Source organism: Panulirus ornatus, chromosome 71 (assembly GCF_036320965.1).
Source record: "Panulirus ornatus isolate Po-2019 chromosome 71, ASM3632096v1, whole genome shotgun sequence".
Taxonomy (NCBI): Eukaryota; Metazoa; Arthropoda; class Malacostraca; order Decapoda; family Palinuridae; genus Panulirus; species Panulirus ornatus.
The window spans coordinates 14,774,356-14,791,348 of record NC_092294.1 but is presented as its reverse complement, the minus strand read 5'-3'; the positions used below and the strand labels follow the sequence as shown (position 1 = coordinate 14,791,348).

The window sequence follows — 16,993 nt, the reverse complement described above, 5'->3', positions numbered from 1 at the left end:
GGTGAGTGTATTGGAAATGAAATATTTGAGAATGATATGTTGTGTGAGGAGGGTTGATTGTGTAAGAAATAATAGGGTAAGAGAGAGGTCTAATAGTAAGTATAAAATGTATGGCATAGCTGAAGAGGGTCTGCTGAAATGGTTTGGACACATGGAGAAGATGAGTAAGATGAGGCTAACTTAAAGGATTCACATGTATACTTTAAAAATCTGAGGCCCAGGACTCTTCAGCATCTTGCCTGCTATCATCAGAAACACCATGGGATGCATAGTCAAGAGTTTAAGAGCACTGTGGACAAATACCTTCAGAGTATACCAGCACAGCCAGGCTATGTGGCCCATGGGCTGTGGCTTCTAACAGCTTGGTCGACCAACGACTCAAGCCAACAGCTTGAGTCCAGTCTTGGCTCAGGAGTAGAAGATGCCTGAAGACTTCACCAGTTATTCACTGAGAATTCAACCCCATAGACTTCACCAAGTATTCACTAGGTATTCACCAGGCCAGCAAAAACTGAGACATGGTGTACCACATAGAATTGACACACCAGATAAACAAAATGACATTGCCTTATGTCTGGTAAAGGAGTTAATAATTAACCTCTAAACTGTAGCATATGCCTGAGGTGATGCTCACCCATTGTGGGGAAAAAATATTTTTTTTCCTCTCACAAAGTATTTCTGTCATGTATGATTGAAAAATCGCCAAAAATGTAGTATACACTCTTCTCTATTGGTGTGGCAGGGTGAATTGATGGGGGAGGGCCTGAGTTGGTGGCATGGATGCTCCTTATTTACCTAAGTATGTATATATATGATGATGCATTTTTATCTGGTGTGAATACTTTCTTCATACACATAAGCGCTTTACAGACCTTGTGGTTTGCTTTCCATCGGTGATTTTACACAGCACATATATATATCAATTATATTAATATTACATATTTTTCTATATGATGTGCAGTATTCATTTATAGGCTTTTACATATGATTTATGAATGCAGCATTATTGACTAGGTAGGTGAAAGAGAATTGTCAAAAAGTAAACGTTAAGAAGAGAAATTATGTCTTTTACCACGGAATTGACTACATTATGTAGTTGAAGTATAAACCTAGCTTCCTGCCCTAAATGATGCAATTGCACTCTCTTTTGACAGTTTCTGGATACCTGTGACGTATGATCCTTTTCAATCTATTTGATATCTTAGGCAAAGATATTGAATTGTATATCAACTGGAAATTTAAAACAGTTTTAAATTGCTTCCAAAATCTTTGGCAGTCTAATACAGTAGACCAGTGTGCTGGCACAGTGCAGACAAAGGGTTAAATTTTAACCAATTTCAAATCCACTGCCAGGTATAATTTGGTGATGGGGATTTTTGTAAATTGGTGGAGCAGCCACCAAAATAGCCAATTTCTAGGATATTCCAGTGTTTGGTTCATCTACTTGTAGTAATAGTAGTATTGTACAAGTAATGGCTTGAATACATTTACATTTATTTTGATAATAAATAGAATGATAAACTCTTTTATTTACAGATATTATGGTGTCTGTGTTAATGAGGGACAAGTTCATGCACTGACAGAGGTAAGGCAGTTAATATTATCAAGTTTATCTGTGTATATCTTGCTGTTTAGAAGATCAATGAACAACATGATACCCAAAGTCATATGTTTAGACCTCATGACAAGTTTGCTTTTAGTTAGCATATTTAAGAACTAACCAAAATGAATGATACACTTGATCAATAATCAATAATGTAGATTATGAAACTCCAAATGGCCTCATTCTTCAGTTTCTTAAAAGTGCCATGTTGGTCTGCATTATGCAAATTGTATGAAGTAATGAGCCATCATTACGTTCCTTGTGTTGTTTGAGGATGTAAATAGATGTCATTGAGTGAAACTGCCTCTCAGAACACTGTATGAAGTAATTAGGGCAGTGGGATACTAACATTCACAAGATTTCTTGTATGAAGCTACATGAAATTTTTTTCACAGCTTGAAAAATAAATCTAATTAAAAAGAGATGAGTTGAATATTTATACTGAGGTGATTATATAACTAATGTAAATGCAAATTTTTCAGTATATAAATGGAGGATCCCTTGATTCTCTGATTGGAGATCATGCAGTCATCTTGCCATGGGCAACACGAGTATCTCTGGCCTTGGATGTGGCTCGGGGTATGGCTTATCTTCACTCCAAAGGGGTCTTTCACAGAGATCTCACTTCTAAGGTAATGGATGACTCAAATGTTGATTTATTGGAAAATATTTAAAAGCATATTTCAGAAAATGTAATCCACTATGATTTTTATTATGTACGTATAAGAAATGGGAGTAGTGAACATTTAGTTTTGCAGAGATAAGATTGTGAGAAAGTGATTGGCTAATGCCAGAGTTATCTTTACAATTACACCAGAGTATGTGTTTTTTCAGAATGTGCTTATCAAGTCCACACAGGAGGGTGGTGAACATAAGCTGACAGCTGTGATTGCAGATTTTGGTCTTGCTGCGCCCATCCCACATGAGAAGTTAGTGCTCATTGGAAATTTTATTAAAAACCTCTCTTGAAAACTGTAGACTTATGTCTTACCTCTTTTCTTGAATCTGGGCCTAAGGGACTTATCTCAGTTCCCACTGCTGCTTTTGATTCCTAGTTCCTCATGTATCCCTTTTCTATCTACATCTCTGATGCCTGTTCCTTTTGGGAACTCCCTGAAGGGGGTGGTCACGGCAAAAGTCTCAGAAACTGTTGTACTCCATCTCTTCCCTGGAGTACTGGAGTATCCCCTCTCTGTCCCCAGCATTTTCATCCTGTCATGGTATCAGCTCAGTTGTCCTTGCCTTAACATTTTAACTGCCATTTGAGTTTTGTGAAATTTTTGCTGTAATGCCGAAGCTTGTAAAAAGACAGCCAGAACACTTGAGCTCAAGATGTCTTTTTCCTTAAATCAACAAGGTCTTAAGCATAGACATAGTTAATATGGCACAGGCACATTCAAGTATGGTACAAAACATTATTGAAAAATTACATTAAAATGTTTCAAACAACATAAGTTATTATATTAGCCAGATGATCATGCTTTTGGTTATTATTACTGACCAAAATTTGTGAAGTAGATGAAAAGCTTTTTCTTTTTTCCTGCAGTAACTGAACAAGGAAGTATCTGGCATGTTTTTATCCCACATCACCACAATTGCACCACTGCCTTCAGCTTAGATTTTTTATAATGATGCTAGTCTTACTTGCTCAGCATGAGGGTTCTGTTCCTAGAAAAGGTGGTATAAGTGGATGTGTGTTTCCCTAATAGAGTCCTCCTTTTGACAAAAATTCTATACTGTATTAAGATGTCATACATGTAATTATAGCAATATAGCAACTAAATACTGTTAACAATATAGAATGAACATTATAAATGATGGTACTGGACTCACCAATACATAATCTACAAATAAGAAAAGGGAAACCATAGCCAGGCAGCAGACCTTCCTCCAGCATCCATACATTTGAAAAGAATAAACCTTTCTTTTAAGCTTGTCTGAAAGTGATCATAAAACATTAAAAGTCTGTCATACAGTTACTGTTAACATAAGGATAACTAAAATGTGGAAAAATGAGAGCTAAGACAAAGAAACAAAATGAGGAAAGCAGCAGCACAGAAGTAGTCAGTAGAAACATTAGTTTGGAGCCTTGGGAAACTGCATTAAAGTTGCCCCCTCTGCCAGTGGCCTGTTAAGGTTGAGGCAAAAGGCTTAGAAGTGGCACTGGAGTTTACCAAATGTGGGAACTCTTTTGCCATGGCCATCCCCACAAGGAAGTTTCAAGAGGGAACAGGCATCAGAGATATAGATGGATAGATAGATAGATAGATAGATACAAATAGCAGGTCTTCCTTGGACAGGTGGGAGGCCTGCTATCACTTCCTCATTGTTCTGTTCACCATGTTTTTATTAGCTTTGTATGAGTATTAGTAATTTGACAGGCATTTAATGTTTTTTCATCTCATGGACAAGCATAGAATAATGTTTATGCTTTGAAATGTATTTATAGGATATGCCAAACTCCATTGGTAGCTTTGTAAAAATACATTTTGGGTAGCAAAATTGAAAATGTATGTGCAAATTTGGCACCTGTGAATTGCTATAGGTGAGGGAGACCATATCCTTCTGAAATTACTAAAAGGATTCTGTTCACTAAACTGCTTGGTTACTTTTTAATGTAGGCACATGTAAATATACAGACTACTGTAATACTCTAGTGCATAATTAAAATCTGACTTCTTTACAGGTGCATGCGTTTGCGACAGGTAGGATCTCCGTACTGGATGGCTCCTGAAGTAATACGGGGTGACTGGTACGACCATCATGTTGATGTCTTCAGCTTTGGTATCATCGTGTGTGAATTAATTGCCAGGTATTCTTTTACTGAATCATTTGAGTATTTCAAAGTTCATCATCACCCTTACAGAATACTTGTTTTACTCCTTACTTTAGCATTACAAGTTAATTCCAATTTAATATTACGACTGTGTATGTGTAGACCAATTCCAGTTTGTTTGGAATGTTGAGTCATCTGATATTTACATTGCTTTACATGGTACACTGTAGACTTCATTGTTTTGTTGAAATTTTGAAAATCGACACCTATTTTCTAAATTACTGCCTTCTTTATCCCTTGCCTGTATTTGACAATCTTGAAACTCATCTTACCCCACTTCAAATCTTAAAGAATCTTTCTCAACAGCTTGCATTCTTCTTTCACTGTATGCATACATTCTCATTTCACTTCCACTTATCAGAGTATCCGAGATTGTTCATTAAACTAGAATCTATCATGCCTATAAACTTTCTTATTCTATTTGATCTATTTTATATTCTGTTTGATCTACCTTATCATCAGCTCCATCCCCAAATTTGATGGGGGATGCATCTGGTAAATACAGCCCCAGAAATCTTTCTTACACAACTTCAACCCATGTCAGGTATGTTAAAGTGAAACATGGACCTCTACACTTATGTAAATGCTCACACTTTTTCACTTTGCACACCTCCACATATGAATTACTTCTGTTGTATCAGATCCTTAATCATTCCTCTAGTACCTGCATTGCAAATATCCCTGTCTGAAATATCCATAGCCCTAATTATTTCTGTCATTGCATCAATCCATCTCTTCCATGTTCTATCTCTCCTCCTTGTTCCTTCTGTTCTACTACAATATATCTTCATGACCAATCTGTCTACTGCCATACATTGTCCATGGCCATACCATCCTAAAAACTTTTACCTATGTAATTTTCTAATGATTTCTTCACACCACATGTCCTTCTCTCACCTTCTTTATTCCATCCTCCAAATTTCAGTCATGTTATTCAAGCTGTCCATCTCTGCTACTCTTATTTTTTACATCCTGACTTATTTAAACTTTTGTTTCACATCTGAACATTATCATTAGGACAAGCACTCCATGCATGCTTCTTGCACACTCTGCTCTTAAATTCTTCTCATTCTCCTGGCCTTTCTGTACACCTCTAAGTGTTTTTCATTGCATTGCACTTCTCTCACTGTAAGCTTTCCCTTTACCATCCATAATGAACTTTGCTTCTTAACATTTTAACTAGCCTACAACTTTTAGTTCTTAACCATACAAATGGATATTTCAATGTGATCTCATATCTCTTCCAGAAAGATGTCTTACTTTTATTCATGTTCATTTTCAGTATCCTTGAAATGACCCACCATTCTAACCAGCTCTTCCTCATTTTCAACTAACAACTCTGCATCATCTGTATGGCTGTAGTAGCAACTTGTAGACTGTTTTCATGATTAAGCATCACACAACAGTCACTTCAACCCACTTTTATCCAGCTCAATACCCTATCCATAAAAGCATTGAATAACCATGGTGACATCACTCATCCTTGATGCACTCTCGCATTAAATTCAGATGACATGTAAGAGCAATGTAAAATATACATGCAAACCATTGATTAGCTATCTATCTAGTGTTATCATTTTGCTGCGAGTTGTATATATGTAGTGCATCACATGGAATGTGTTCCGGGCTCACTGCATAGTCTTTAAGAACCAAGCACAAGGTATTGTTTAGTCTTTTGTAATATGTAAAGCAAACCTGCAGACAACACAAGGAAACTCCTAACGTTCTCCCAAACACGTATTGTTATGGAATGGTTGTTGACAGGTCCAGACACATTCTTTTCAGCCTCTGGCAGATATATATAATGCACTGCAAGTGAAAAGTTACTAGAAATGTGAGTGGAAAAATGAGGATAAAGGTTGAATAAATGTGGAATGAAAGAGTGGAATTTAACTTCCGAAAGAAGTTAAATGAAAAGCTGAGAGGATTTGAAACAAGTGAGGTGAAGGTGATATAGAGGCATTAGTAGAGGCTGCTATGTGGGTTTGTGGCTCTTTATGTATGGGCTGTGGAAAGAAAGGTATAGCATGATGGAAAGATTTAATTTAGTTGGTGAAGGAGAAAAAGATAGTCTGGAAGGGGATGCAGATCTGCCAGAAAATAGCATTGAAAAAGGAAGAGGATTTAGAATATAAAGTCCTGAATAGAAGAATTAAAATGGTATAAATGACTAAAAGGAAAGGAAATGAGGGTTATGAGAGAAAACTGAATGAGAATTTGAATGGTAATAACAAACTGCTTTGGAAGGAGGTAAAACATGGGAGATGTATTGAATGAGTTTAAAGTGTAGAAGACAAGATTAGGAGAATGCTAGTGACAAAGAATGTATCTTGTATCAGTATGTAAAAGAACTGATTAAAAATGAGCTCAAGTGACCTTTTCAACGCAAAAATTTGTTAATCAATAAATGAGTATTGTTAGATTTACATATTTTCATTGAAACTTTCCTGAGAATCCCAAACTGGTCCTATCTTCTGCATTGCAGCTGTACATATGCACTCATTTATATCTGGCTTTGTTATTGCCATATTCTGCCGGGAGTATTTACTGTCATAGATTATTTGAACCCTGTTGTATTAAGGACTGGTGAAGATTTCCACATACATTCAGTGAAATTTCAGAGAAATAAAATATATGATTTTTAATTTTTTTCATGTATATTTCAGATGTGAAGCTGATCCAGATATTCTGCCAAGAACTCATAACTTTGGGGTACATTATCTGGACTTTTACCAAATGTGCCAACAGGATTGCCCTGCCTTATTTTTGCAGTTGGCTTTTCAGTGCTGCCAGGTAAGATACTTATTGGAAATTCATAAGAGGTATGAACACAAAGAGCCTGATTCTGTTTGTCTGATTAACATTAACAACATACTTGGTTTTAGTTTTTGGTATGGATACTGTAGCCCATTTAGGTATCAGCATATTTGCTTTGCACCACTATAATTTGAATACTTTATCTGCAGCTGTGCACTTATTCAACCTGGGTTCATATAATTTTTTTTCAAACTTGACCACTGTTTCCCACTTTAGCGAGATATTGCCAGGAAACACATTATATGTGTTTGAGAGAGCAAAAGAGGGTGTGTTGAAATGGTGTGGACATATGGAGAGAATGAGTGAGGAAAGGTTGACAAAGAGGATATAGAATATAAAGAGAAGCTAGTGACCAAATTGGAGGTGGAGGGATGGAGTGAAAAAGATTTTGAGTGATTGGGGCCTGAACATGCAGGAGAGTGAGAAGTGAGCAAATAATAAAGCGAATTGGAATGATGTTTTACTGGGATTGATGTGCTGTCAATGGACTGAACCAGGGCATGTGAAATGTCTGGGGTAAACCATGGAAAAGTTTGTGGGGCCTGGATGTGGATAGGGAGTTGTGGTTTCAGTGCATTACACATGACAGCTAGAGGTTGAGTGTATAAGTCTGTTGGGTGTACCTGTAAAGTTATGTGGGAGGGTAGTGACTGAGAGGGTGAAAGCATGTACAGAGCATCAGACTGGGTGGGACAATGTGGTTTCAGAAGTGGGAGAGGATGTGTGGATCTGGTGTTTGCATTAAAGAATTCATGTGAGAAATACTTACAGAAACAGAGGGATCTCTATATAGCATTTACGGACCTAGAAAGAGCATACAATACAATTGATAGAGAAGGTCTTAAGAATATATGGTGTGGAGGGAATGTTACGAGAAGCAAGTAAGGCATGTGTGCAAATAAGTAGAGAGGAGAGTGAATGGTTCCAGGTGAAGGTGGGTCTGTGGCAGTTATGTGTGATGTCAACATGGCTTTTCAATTTATGTATGGAATGGGTGATGAGGGAGGTAAATGCAAGGGTCTTGGAGACAGGGGCAAATATGCAGTCTTTAGGGGGTGAAGAGACCTGGGAAGCGAGTCAGTTGTTGTTTGCTAATGACACAGCATTGTTGACAGATTCAAATGAGAAACTGCAGCAGTTGGTGTCTGAGTTTGGGAGAGTGTGTGAAAGGAGTAAAATGAGAGTAAATATGAATAAAAGCAAGTTTATCATTTTATGCATTACACAGCAACGGGTTAGTTGGTGTGCGAGTTTGAATGGGAAAAATTTGGAGGAAGTGGAGTGTTTAGTAAATCTTTCCCCTACACTGGCCAACAGCGCAGGTTGCATCTTGCAAAATTGTCACCCACTTACAAGCTGCTTACACAAGTTGCATCATAAAAATAAAAAAATCAGGTTTTGTATGTTTAGTTTAACAAAGCCTTTGCATCATCACTAAGGCTGTTACAGATGCAAGTCAAGTAAATGAGCTGTGTGGGTGCAGCCTAAGTCACATTCTGTGAGGGTAGTGTTACCTACCCTAAGTTTGGTATAACATCTCAAATGTACAGTGTTCTGTGTTATGCTTTTGGTGTGAGTTAGAATACTTCCTTTGCCTTTTGTTTTTTTTGCTAGTGAACAGATAAAGTCTTTTATACATAAACATGAAAATTTTTTACAGTATTGCAGGAAATATGTACTAAAAGAAATTGCTGCATAAACTTACCTTTGATTATCAGTTACTGGTAGTAACACATATGGGCTTATACTTTAGGGGAAATAGATGAGCTCTTTTGCACGATATACAGAAACAAAATGATTCCGTTAGTATTGCTTGAAAAAGATAATAACAGGTTGTATAAACATTTATGGTTGTGCACTACACAAAGGGATCTGGCTGTGTGAGTGAGCTGTGTTCATGAGGTGATCTGGGAAGTGTGAGGGTTGTTACAACACAACTCTTGCCATTGGCTAAGAGAAGGATAAATGCTATTTCCTTAAGACTAGTAATGACTTTTCACAGATTGAGCCTGCTTCCCGTCCAACATTTGAAGAACTGACTGTAAAACTTGAATCATTACTCAGTCAGCTCACTGCTCCATCATCAAGACATGGTCCTAGGAAACTCAGAGGTAAATTGTGAATTTTTTTTTAACAAGTTCTTAGAATAAAATTAAGGGAAACTATAAGGTGTAACACTGAATATAAACAAAAAAGAAAGTAGCTGTGAAAAGTGCAAATGTAATACATGGGTTGAAAGAAAATGATATGAAGAAGAAAGGCTCTTGATTTAAGCTATCACAGAATTAATCATTATAGGTGAAATTTTTTTCTAAATTAATATCGACCAAGAATGTGTGGAAGCAAGAGATTGCAGAGTAATTGGTGTAAAGGTGTTTATTTTGGCATGGTTTGTTTGATTAGATGGTGTTAGACAGGTCATTCCTAATAGTTTCTCCAGTCTTGGTATGGCAGTGTTATGAACAAATGAACAATGGCTTCATTTGCTCGAATTCACAATTTCGTTGCTATCTATAACGTACTGTAACTATAGTCTGCTATTCATAGCCCAGCCCCACAGGCCATTCCACAGTTAACCTTGATCCCTCATTATATACCCTGGTTTATTATAAGCACATCACTGCTCCATATATATCACATCAGTGCAATTCATTCTCTCCCATGTGTTCCTTCACCTAGCTGAATGCTTAGGCCCAGGTAACCCAAAGCCTCTTTCTCCTTCCTTCCCATTCTTACACATAGATATAAAGCTATAAGTTACTTTCTCTCTCCATATGTTTTAACTTTTACTGCACATCCTGTTCAGCTCTTTCAATCCGATTGTGCTTATTACCACACCACTCTTTTATGCTGTCATTCATTATTCCGTAAATAACCATCTTGCCTTACACTACTTATCATCCTCAGGCATTTCATTTTCAACATATCTACTCCTTTCCTTTCTTTTGCATCCAAGGTCCAAAACTCACTTCTGTACAATATTTTAGGGACCATTATACTTGCAGAAATTTCCATCTCTGCCTTGACAAAACTAATCTCTCCTTCCACATGCTTCTTAATGTGCCCAGGACATTAGCTTCACTATCACAGTGTATAGCTCATTTCAGCACCTGTGATTCCAACTGCTACCACTTCTACTCCCTGGCACATTACCTAAATCACTTAGCTTCCTCCAGACCCTTCCATTTTAAACTTACACTCAGACCTTCCCTGCTGCACCTCATTATTTTTTTTTTCTTACATTTACTGTGATCTTTCCTCTTTCACACACTCCCAAACTTTGTCACCAGCAACTGGAGTTGTCAAGTGCTTTCTCCAGACCCATGAATGCTACAGACTATTTTCTCTCTTTCTCTAAGTATTTTTCACACCGGTACTTCGAAGCAAACATCTACTCCTTTCCTGCCAGATGTTCTATGCATGCCACAACCCTTTTATTCACCATTTTCCCATAAAGCTCACCAAGTATACTCAAAAGCCCTGCACCTGTAATTTGAGCATGTCTCTCTCTTAACCTTTGTCTCTATATAGATATGGGCATCATACATACATTCTGCTAGACCTCACACTGGGCTGTACAAATTTTGAATAGCATGGCTGTCCAATAAACAATACTGTTACCCTATTTCTTGAGAAACTCATCTGCAATCCCAAGAATACTCTCGTTCATTTTGCTATATGTGTGATGTATTTACATTTGATCAAGCTGTTTGATCTGTATATCTGTCTATCTGATGCCTGTTCCCTTTGGGAACTCCCTCAAGGTGGTGGCCACAACAAAAGAATCTACATAACAGGTGAACTAACTGGAGATCTTTGATCAGGGAGAGATTTTCATTCATGGGCTGTCTTGCATAGGGATGACCTCTAGTTTTCATAGGTTAGTTTCCTCAACCCTTCATATAGTTTAACCCCTAAACTTATTTTGCCTTTTATTTGACACTGTCATATTTAATTGAAAACATTTTATATACAGTTACCATCCACAGTACATAATCAGTCAATCACCAGATCATTTTGAAGTGATCTCTACCTGGTTGTACGGTGTACAAGGTGGGATGGTAAATGTTGGTGGGAATAGGGACTGGTGACCTATGAATATAAGCAGTTGGTTACCAACTGGTGTGCATTCATATGTAAGGGCTATATAAGTGCTGGTTATGTTTTAATAATGAAAACAATAGAGTAATGTATCCATCTATATCTCTGCTGCCCATTCCCTCTAGGAACTCCAATTAAGGGGATGGCCATGGCAAAAGAGTCTCTATTTATTGCTGTCCTTGCATGCATACCTTGCATATACCACTTCACACATTCTTCCCCCATTTTTTTTCCATTCTATTTCCCCATGTCACAGGTGGTCTTAAGTGTGGTCTTAAGTGTACAATCATCCTCTTGCCTTGTATATTTCTTTCCATATGTTCAAACCATCTCAAAGTATTTTGTTTCACCCACTCTGCCACTTCACACTTCATTTCCTGCCATACTAAATCTCTTATACACCCCCTCATTACCTTTTTCTTTCTATTTCGTCATACCACATACTCCTTTCAGATATCTCATTTACAACCTGGATTTTTGACCTCTGTGACTCATACCTTGCCCACGTTTTAGCTGCATTGGTCAGGGATAGGGGGACTATGTTGCACCTTAATCCTTTCTTCACTTCCATTTTTACACCTCTACCCTTCATTGTTCTATTAAGGGACCCAGTGACATTTCTATCCTGTAATGCTTTCTCCCTTATCTCTCCTTCCATATCACCTAACGTATATAGCTTCCAAAAACTTAATTTCTGTCACCTCTTCCAGACTTTCTCCCACCCATATTTATAACACAGTTCATTACCCAATTTTTTGCATATTCTTGAGGGCTTTGCAAAATTTATACTTTCGATATGTTTCCTTTCAAACACCATTACTTCACTTTGACTTATTTTTGCCTTCAATCCCTCATGCTTACACATATCATAAACACACCTACAACCTTCACCAACTCATCTTTACTCCCAGTAAACATTACAGTATTATCCACAGAGTTGTCACTAGCTACCATACTTCACCACACTCCATCTCTACACCCCTTTTTCCTAGTTTTGCTTTCATCTCTCTTATCACTCCATCCATTTATATGATAAAATGCAATGGTGACATCACAAAGCCCTGCCTAACACCCACATGTATACAAAATTTTTTGCTCAACTCTCCATGCACCCTTACACATGCATTTGCTTCTCAGTAGAAGGCTTTCACACCATCCAACAGTTGTTCCCCTATCATATGCTTTCTCCTGATCCATAAAAGCTGCATGCAGCTTCTTACCTTTTTGCTAGATAATTTCCCAGTCATTTTCACCACAAAAATCTGCCAAATATTCCCTACCACTTGTGACATGGGAAAATAAAGTGGAAGTGTATTGGAGGGAGAGAAATGGTGGAAGAAAGTGTTGAATAGTGTATGCAAGGGAGGCACGTAAGGACAGGGATAAGGAGACTCTTGCCAAGGCCACCCACTTAACGGAAGTTCCCAGAGGTAATGGGCAACAGAGATATAAACATATAGATAGTAGTAGGCCCTGCACTTGTATCCACTTCCTCCATCCTCCATTCCCATACATGTAACAACTACTGCCTTACCTCCTCCCACATTCATCATTTCTTCAAAATACTCTTTCCATCTTCCTTTCCCTTCCTTACTTCTCACACGTACATCTCCACTCCTACATCCATCTTATCCCTTTTTGCCTTCTCCCAGTACAATTTCTTATTTTCCTTGTGGTCTTTACTCAACTTTCTTCCAAAATCTTCATCTGCTCTTTCTTTGCTTTCCTCTATCAGCATCTTAAGTATCCACAATCTACAATTTTTCCCACATAGTGCTGTTTCAGCTGTGCCAGGGTGAATGTTATTAGCTCCATAATTTACTTCGTCAACCTGAAAATTATTTGATGTGACATCCCATTACTCAGTTGTGCAATAAGCTGCTATGCATTGCATAGTTATAATCTACTTAATAGTAATATTGTTCTAATGATTGTGAATGTATAGTATCAAGTAGGAACAATGCATTTAGTATCTTTCCTATCAGTTATGAAATATATAATTTACCATCTTTGACATTCAGAATAGCATAGTAAGCTAGAAATATTCCCTTTCAATGTTACATTTTTTTAAATCTTTTACCGGCAGTTTGTCATCGTCGATCATTATCAGATGATACGTTCAAATTGCTGCGCAGTCAAGTGGGTGAAAATGTATGTGTGCCAGGGGTCCCAGGAACAGCCCACCCAGTCACCACATTGGCTGGCTCAAGTGCTGTTACACCTCAGGAAATTGTTGAGAAGATGAGTGCAGCCGACCCTTATTTCCAACCATCCACTGGCACTGTCAATCCCTTTGCACAGATAAAATTGCCTGCAAGGTCACAGTTGGCTCTTCAGGAAGGTGGCCGGTATTGCCACTCCCTGCCAGATTATCCAGGTCTCTTAGTACACTCAACAAGCATAGAGACAAACAAGCATATCCACACATCAGATTCTTGCCTGTGTCCTCATGCATCTCCTGCTCATTGTCAGTGCCATGTAAACCATAGACAATTTTCCTCTCAAGTTGACAATAACAGAAAACAATGCCAGTGTGTGCACAGTGCAAAAAAGTCAAAAGTTAGTGAAAAAGAAGTGACGGAATGCAGGTGTAAGTTGACTATTGTATCCAGTGTAGTTAGCCCATCAGTGTGGCAACATGAAATATGCAGAACGTCGATCCACACAGAGGAAGATGGGCCAGCTAATAGTATCACACGTACAGACTTGGGAAGTGGAGGTGATGGGGGAAGTGCAGTATTACAGAGTGGCCATTTAGGAGGACCAGTTCGGCGTCGCGGCTCAGGAGAAAGTGGGTTTTTTAGTGTTGGTGATGTTGAACGAGTGGGTACACCAGAACTGTGCTTATCATATTCAGAATTGAGTACTGCTTCTCTTATGTCTACTGAAGATGATGATCCAGGTCATCAGTGTTATGTACAGAGATCATCATCTGTTGTAACTGATAGTTCAGAAGACCTGTCTAGTCTTGGTTGCTGTCATGACCCTCAAAACTCTTGTGATCTCTCTTCTTTGTGTGAGAGTGAGGATGTTATGCCTGGTAGCCGTTTGTCAGACTATGAGGTAGACACAGATATACGTCAGATTGTGGACTTCTTTGAGAGAAATAATGGGTCTGGTTCAGGGTCTGATGGTCCACGACGCACATCACCTCGAATAAGGCAGGGGTGTTTGGTACCCCTCCTGACACACAAATTCAGTGCTCTACATGCTGGTCATCGACTGATCAGCGTCACAAGCCCTCCATGTCCAGTTCATCATACCACTGGCACCTCAAATGCTGGCAATAAGTCATGTAGCACCAAAGATTGTGCAACACCAAAGTCTTGCCGACAGCCATGCTCTCGGGCTGAGCGTCGCGATACATTTCGGGTCAAAGATAGGCCAAAAGTTTACATAACAGAGGGTACCGTCCGTGCAAAGCGCGATATATTTGAAGCTAAATGAGTCAAGTAAAATATATTTTCTTTAAATAACGATGTTTTTAAATGTAAATTGTTGATATTTTGTTTCCTAGTCACAAGCTAAGTGTTTTGTGATATTGAACTAACATTTTTTTCCTTCTTTGTCTCTTAGATATGTGAAATAAAATATAAATAAAAGAAATGTAATTCATTATCCCACTGCAATTTAACAGTCCAGCCCTAACTCAAGAGGCACTCCTGACCCATTCTAAAAAAAATCCTTTTTCCTAATGAACATACCAACACACTCGCAAGACTACTCAAAATTCAGCCACAAACCTACCACACACCAAAACAGAAAAACATTACATAAAATCCTAACAGAAACAACTGCCCACTCACCTTTCACTCCCACTGATACAAACAGTGCAATTAAAACCTAAGAAACTGCTACAAGCCCTGATAACATATCAAAATTTCACATTAAACTCATAATATGCCAACTTCTGCAGTTTCATACTCGAATATACCATCAGTGATGTGTCATTAACAAACAACAACCGACTTATTTCCTAGGCCCCCTCAGCACTACAGACTACGTAGCTGTCTCTGTCTCCAAGACATCCATAAACAAATTAAACAGCCATGAGGACATCACACTCCCCTGTTGCAGACCAACCTTCACCTGAAAACACACTCCCCTCTCTCCCTACTCACACAGACAGGACAAGCCTTACACTCTAAATAAAAACTTCTCACTGCTTCTAGTACATTTCCAACCAATCCATGTATTTGTAAGACCTTCCACAATGCATCTCTATCAACCCTATCATATGCTTTCTCTACATCCGTGAATGCCACATACAAATCCCTCTGATTCTTGATTTATTTCTCATGGACATACAAAGTGATTAAGAGGGGCAAGAACAGGAGGCTGGAAATCCTAATCTCTTGTATTACTTTTAATGAGAAAGAACGGAGGAAAAAGCCAAATATATAATGTATCTGTAATAAACACGATAAAAGCAACATCTTTTCATTTGCCAAATTATGATCTCATTTACATGGGAAATTCTGGATATGTATGTAAAAAAAAAAAAAAAAAAAAAAAAGATGTCACAGCCTCCTCACCAGCACAAGACTCAAGGACCAACTGAAGCATGCTACATGAACAATCCTCTGACCACTTGCCCAACCTGATAACACTCCATCTGAAGCACCCATTCCAAAGAAGTGTCAAAAATACTTTCACAAACTACAAGAAAACTCACTGTCCAACCTTCATAACAAATGGAAACAAAACTCCAAGACTTCATTACAGATGTTTATCCATCCCTAGATCATGCAGTCTCACACTTCATCATCCCCAACCAAACCCAGCAAAAAGCACATACTGCAAGTACACAGAAACAAGTACAATCCAAACTTATCCATACAAGTTACGCACCTCATAAAGCTTAAACATCTACACCATCAATAGAAATAAGAGCACAAATTCAGACTCTATATAACACCATCACTAGCCTAATCGGAGAGACAAACTGCAAACTGAAAACTAGCAGTCTTTCTTCAACACAGAAAACCAAAAAAATCCAAAGAAAACAATGCTGTGGCACTTAAAAGAAGATGCACTCTTTGTGCCAACCCAGCCCACAGTCATGAAGCATTACTGACTATTTCCAATGAAGACCCCTTTGCCAATTGCCAAAGACATAAATATATTCATGAGGCCATTAAAAAATCCACAAACCATCCTCGTACCTAAAGAGGAAAACCATGAAATACCTACACAGAATTTATCCAGAAACAACTGCCCACCCTTCCCTTCCGCTGATATAAGCAATGCAAGTAAAACCTTAAAGAACTCTCCTGCTACAGGCCCTGATGACATGAATCAACTTTCGCATAAAACATTTAGGCTCATTTGCAATCCATGCACTTATCACACTTTTGGCTACATAACACCTAACATCTGAAAACTTGTCAATGTAATTCTAATCCTAAAACCCTCCATACCACTTTCCCACCTCCTACCACCCTATATCACTTTCATCCTTAGTATCTAAATTCTGAAAAACTGATCCACAAACTGATCTTTCAATTGCTTCTCTCACTACTAGGTGCATAGCACATTACCATGATGAATAATATCAAAATAATGAGCTACATTAAACTTCAGTTTCATGTGTCCTAAGACAAGTACGTTCACTGTATGTTACTGAAACATTTCAG

At 38.1% G+C, this 16,993-nt stretch overlaps 1 protein-coding gene across 1 annotated transcript in view; it reads left to right on the top strand.

Annotated features, from left to right (window-relative positions):
* The window catches only part of cdi (center divider), a 132,246-nt gene extending 117,283 nt beyond the window's left edge, over positions 1-14,963 (top strand). Inside the window, exons 3-9 of the mRNA XM_071660465.1 lie at positions 1,537-1,585; positions 2,086-2,235; positions 2,438-2,532; positions 4,290-4,415; positions 7,106-7,232; positions 9,259-9,367; positions 13,444-14,963. Of these exons, the coding sequence (XP_071516566.1) occupies positions 1,537-1,585; positions 2,086-2,235; positions 2,438-2,532; positions 4,290-4,415; positions 7,106-7,232; positions 9,259-9,367; positions 13,444-14,804 (2,017 nt within the window). The 3' untranslated portion in view covers positions 14,805-14,963. The remainder of the gene's footprint in view (positions 1-1,536; positions 1,586-2,085; positions 2,236-2,437; positions 2,533-4,289; positions 4,416-7,105; positions 7,233-9,258; positions 9,368-13,443) is intronic.
* The last annotated feature ends 2,030 nt before the right edge of the window (positions 14,964-16,993 follow it).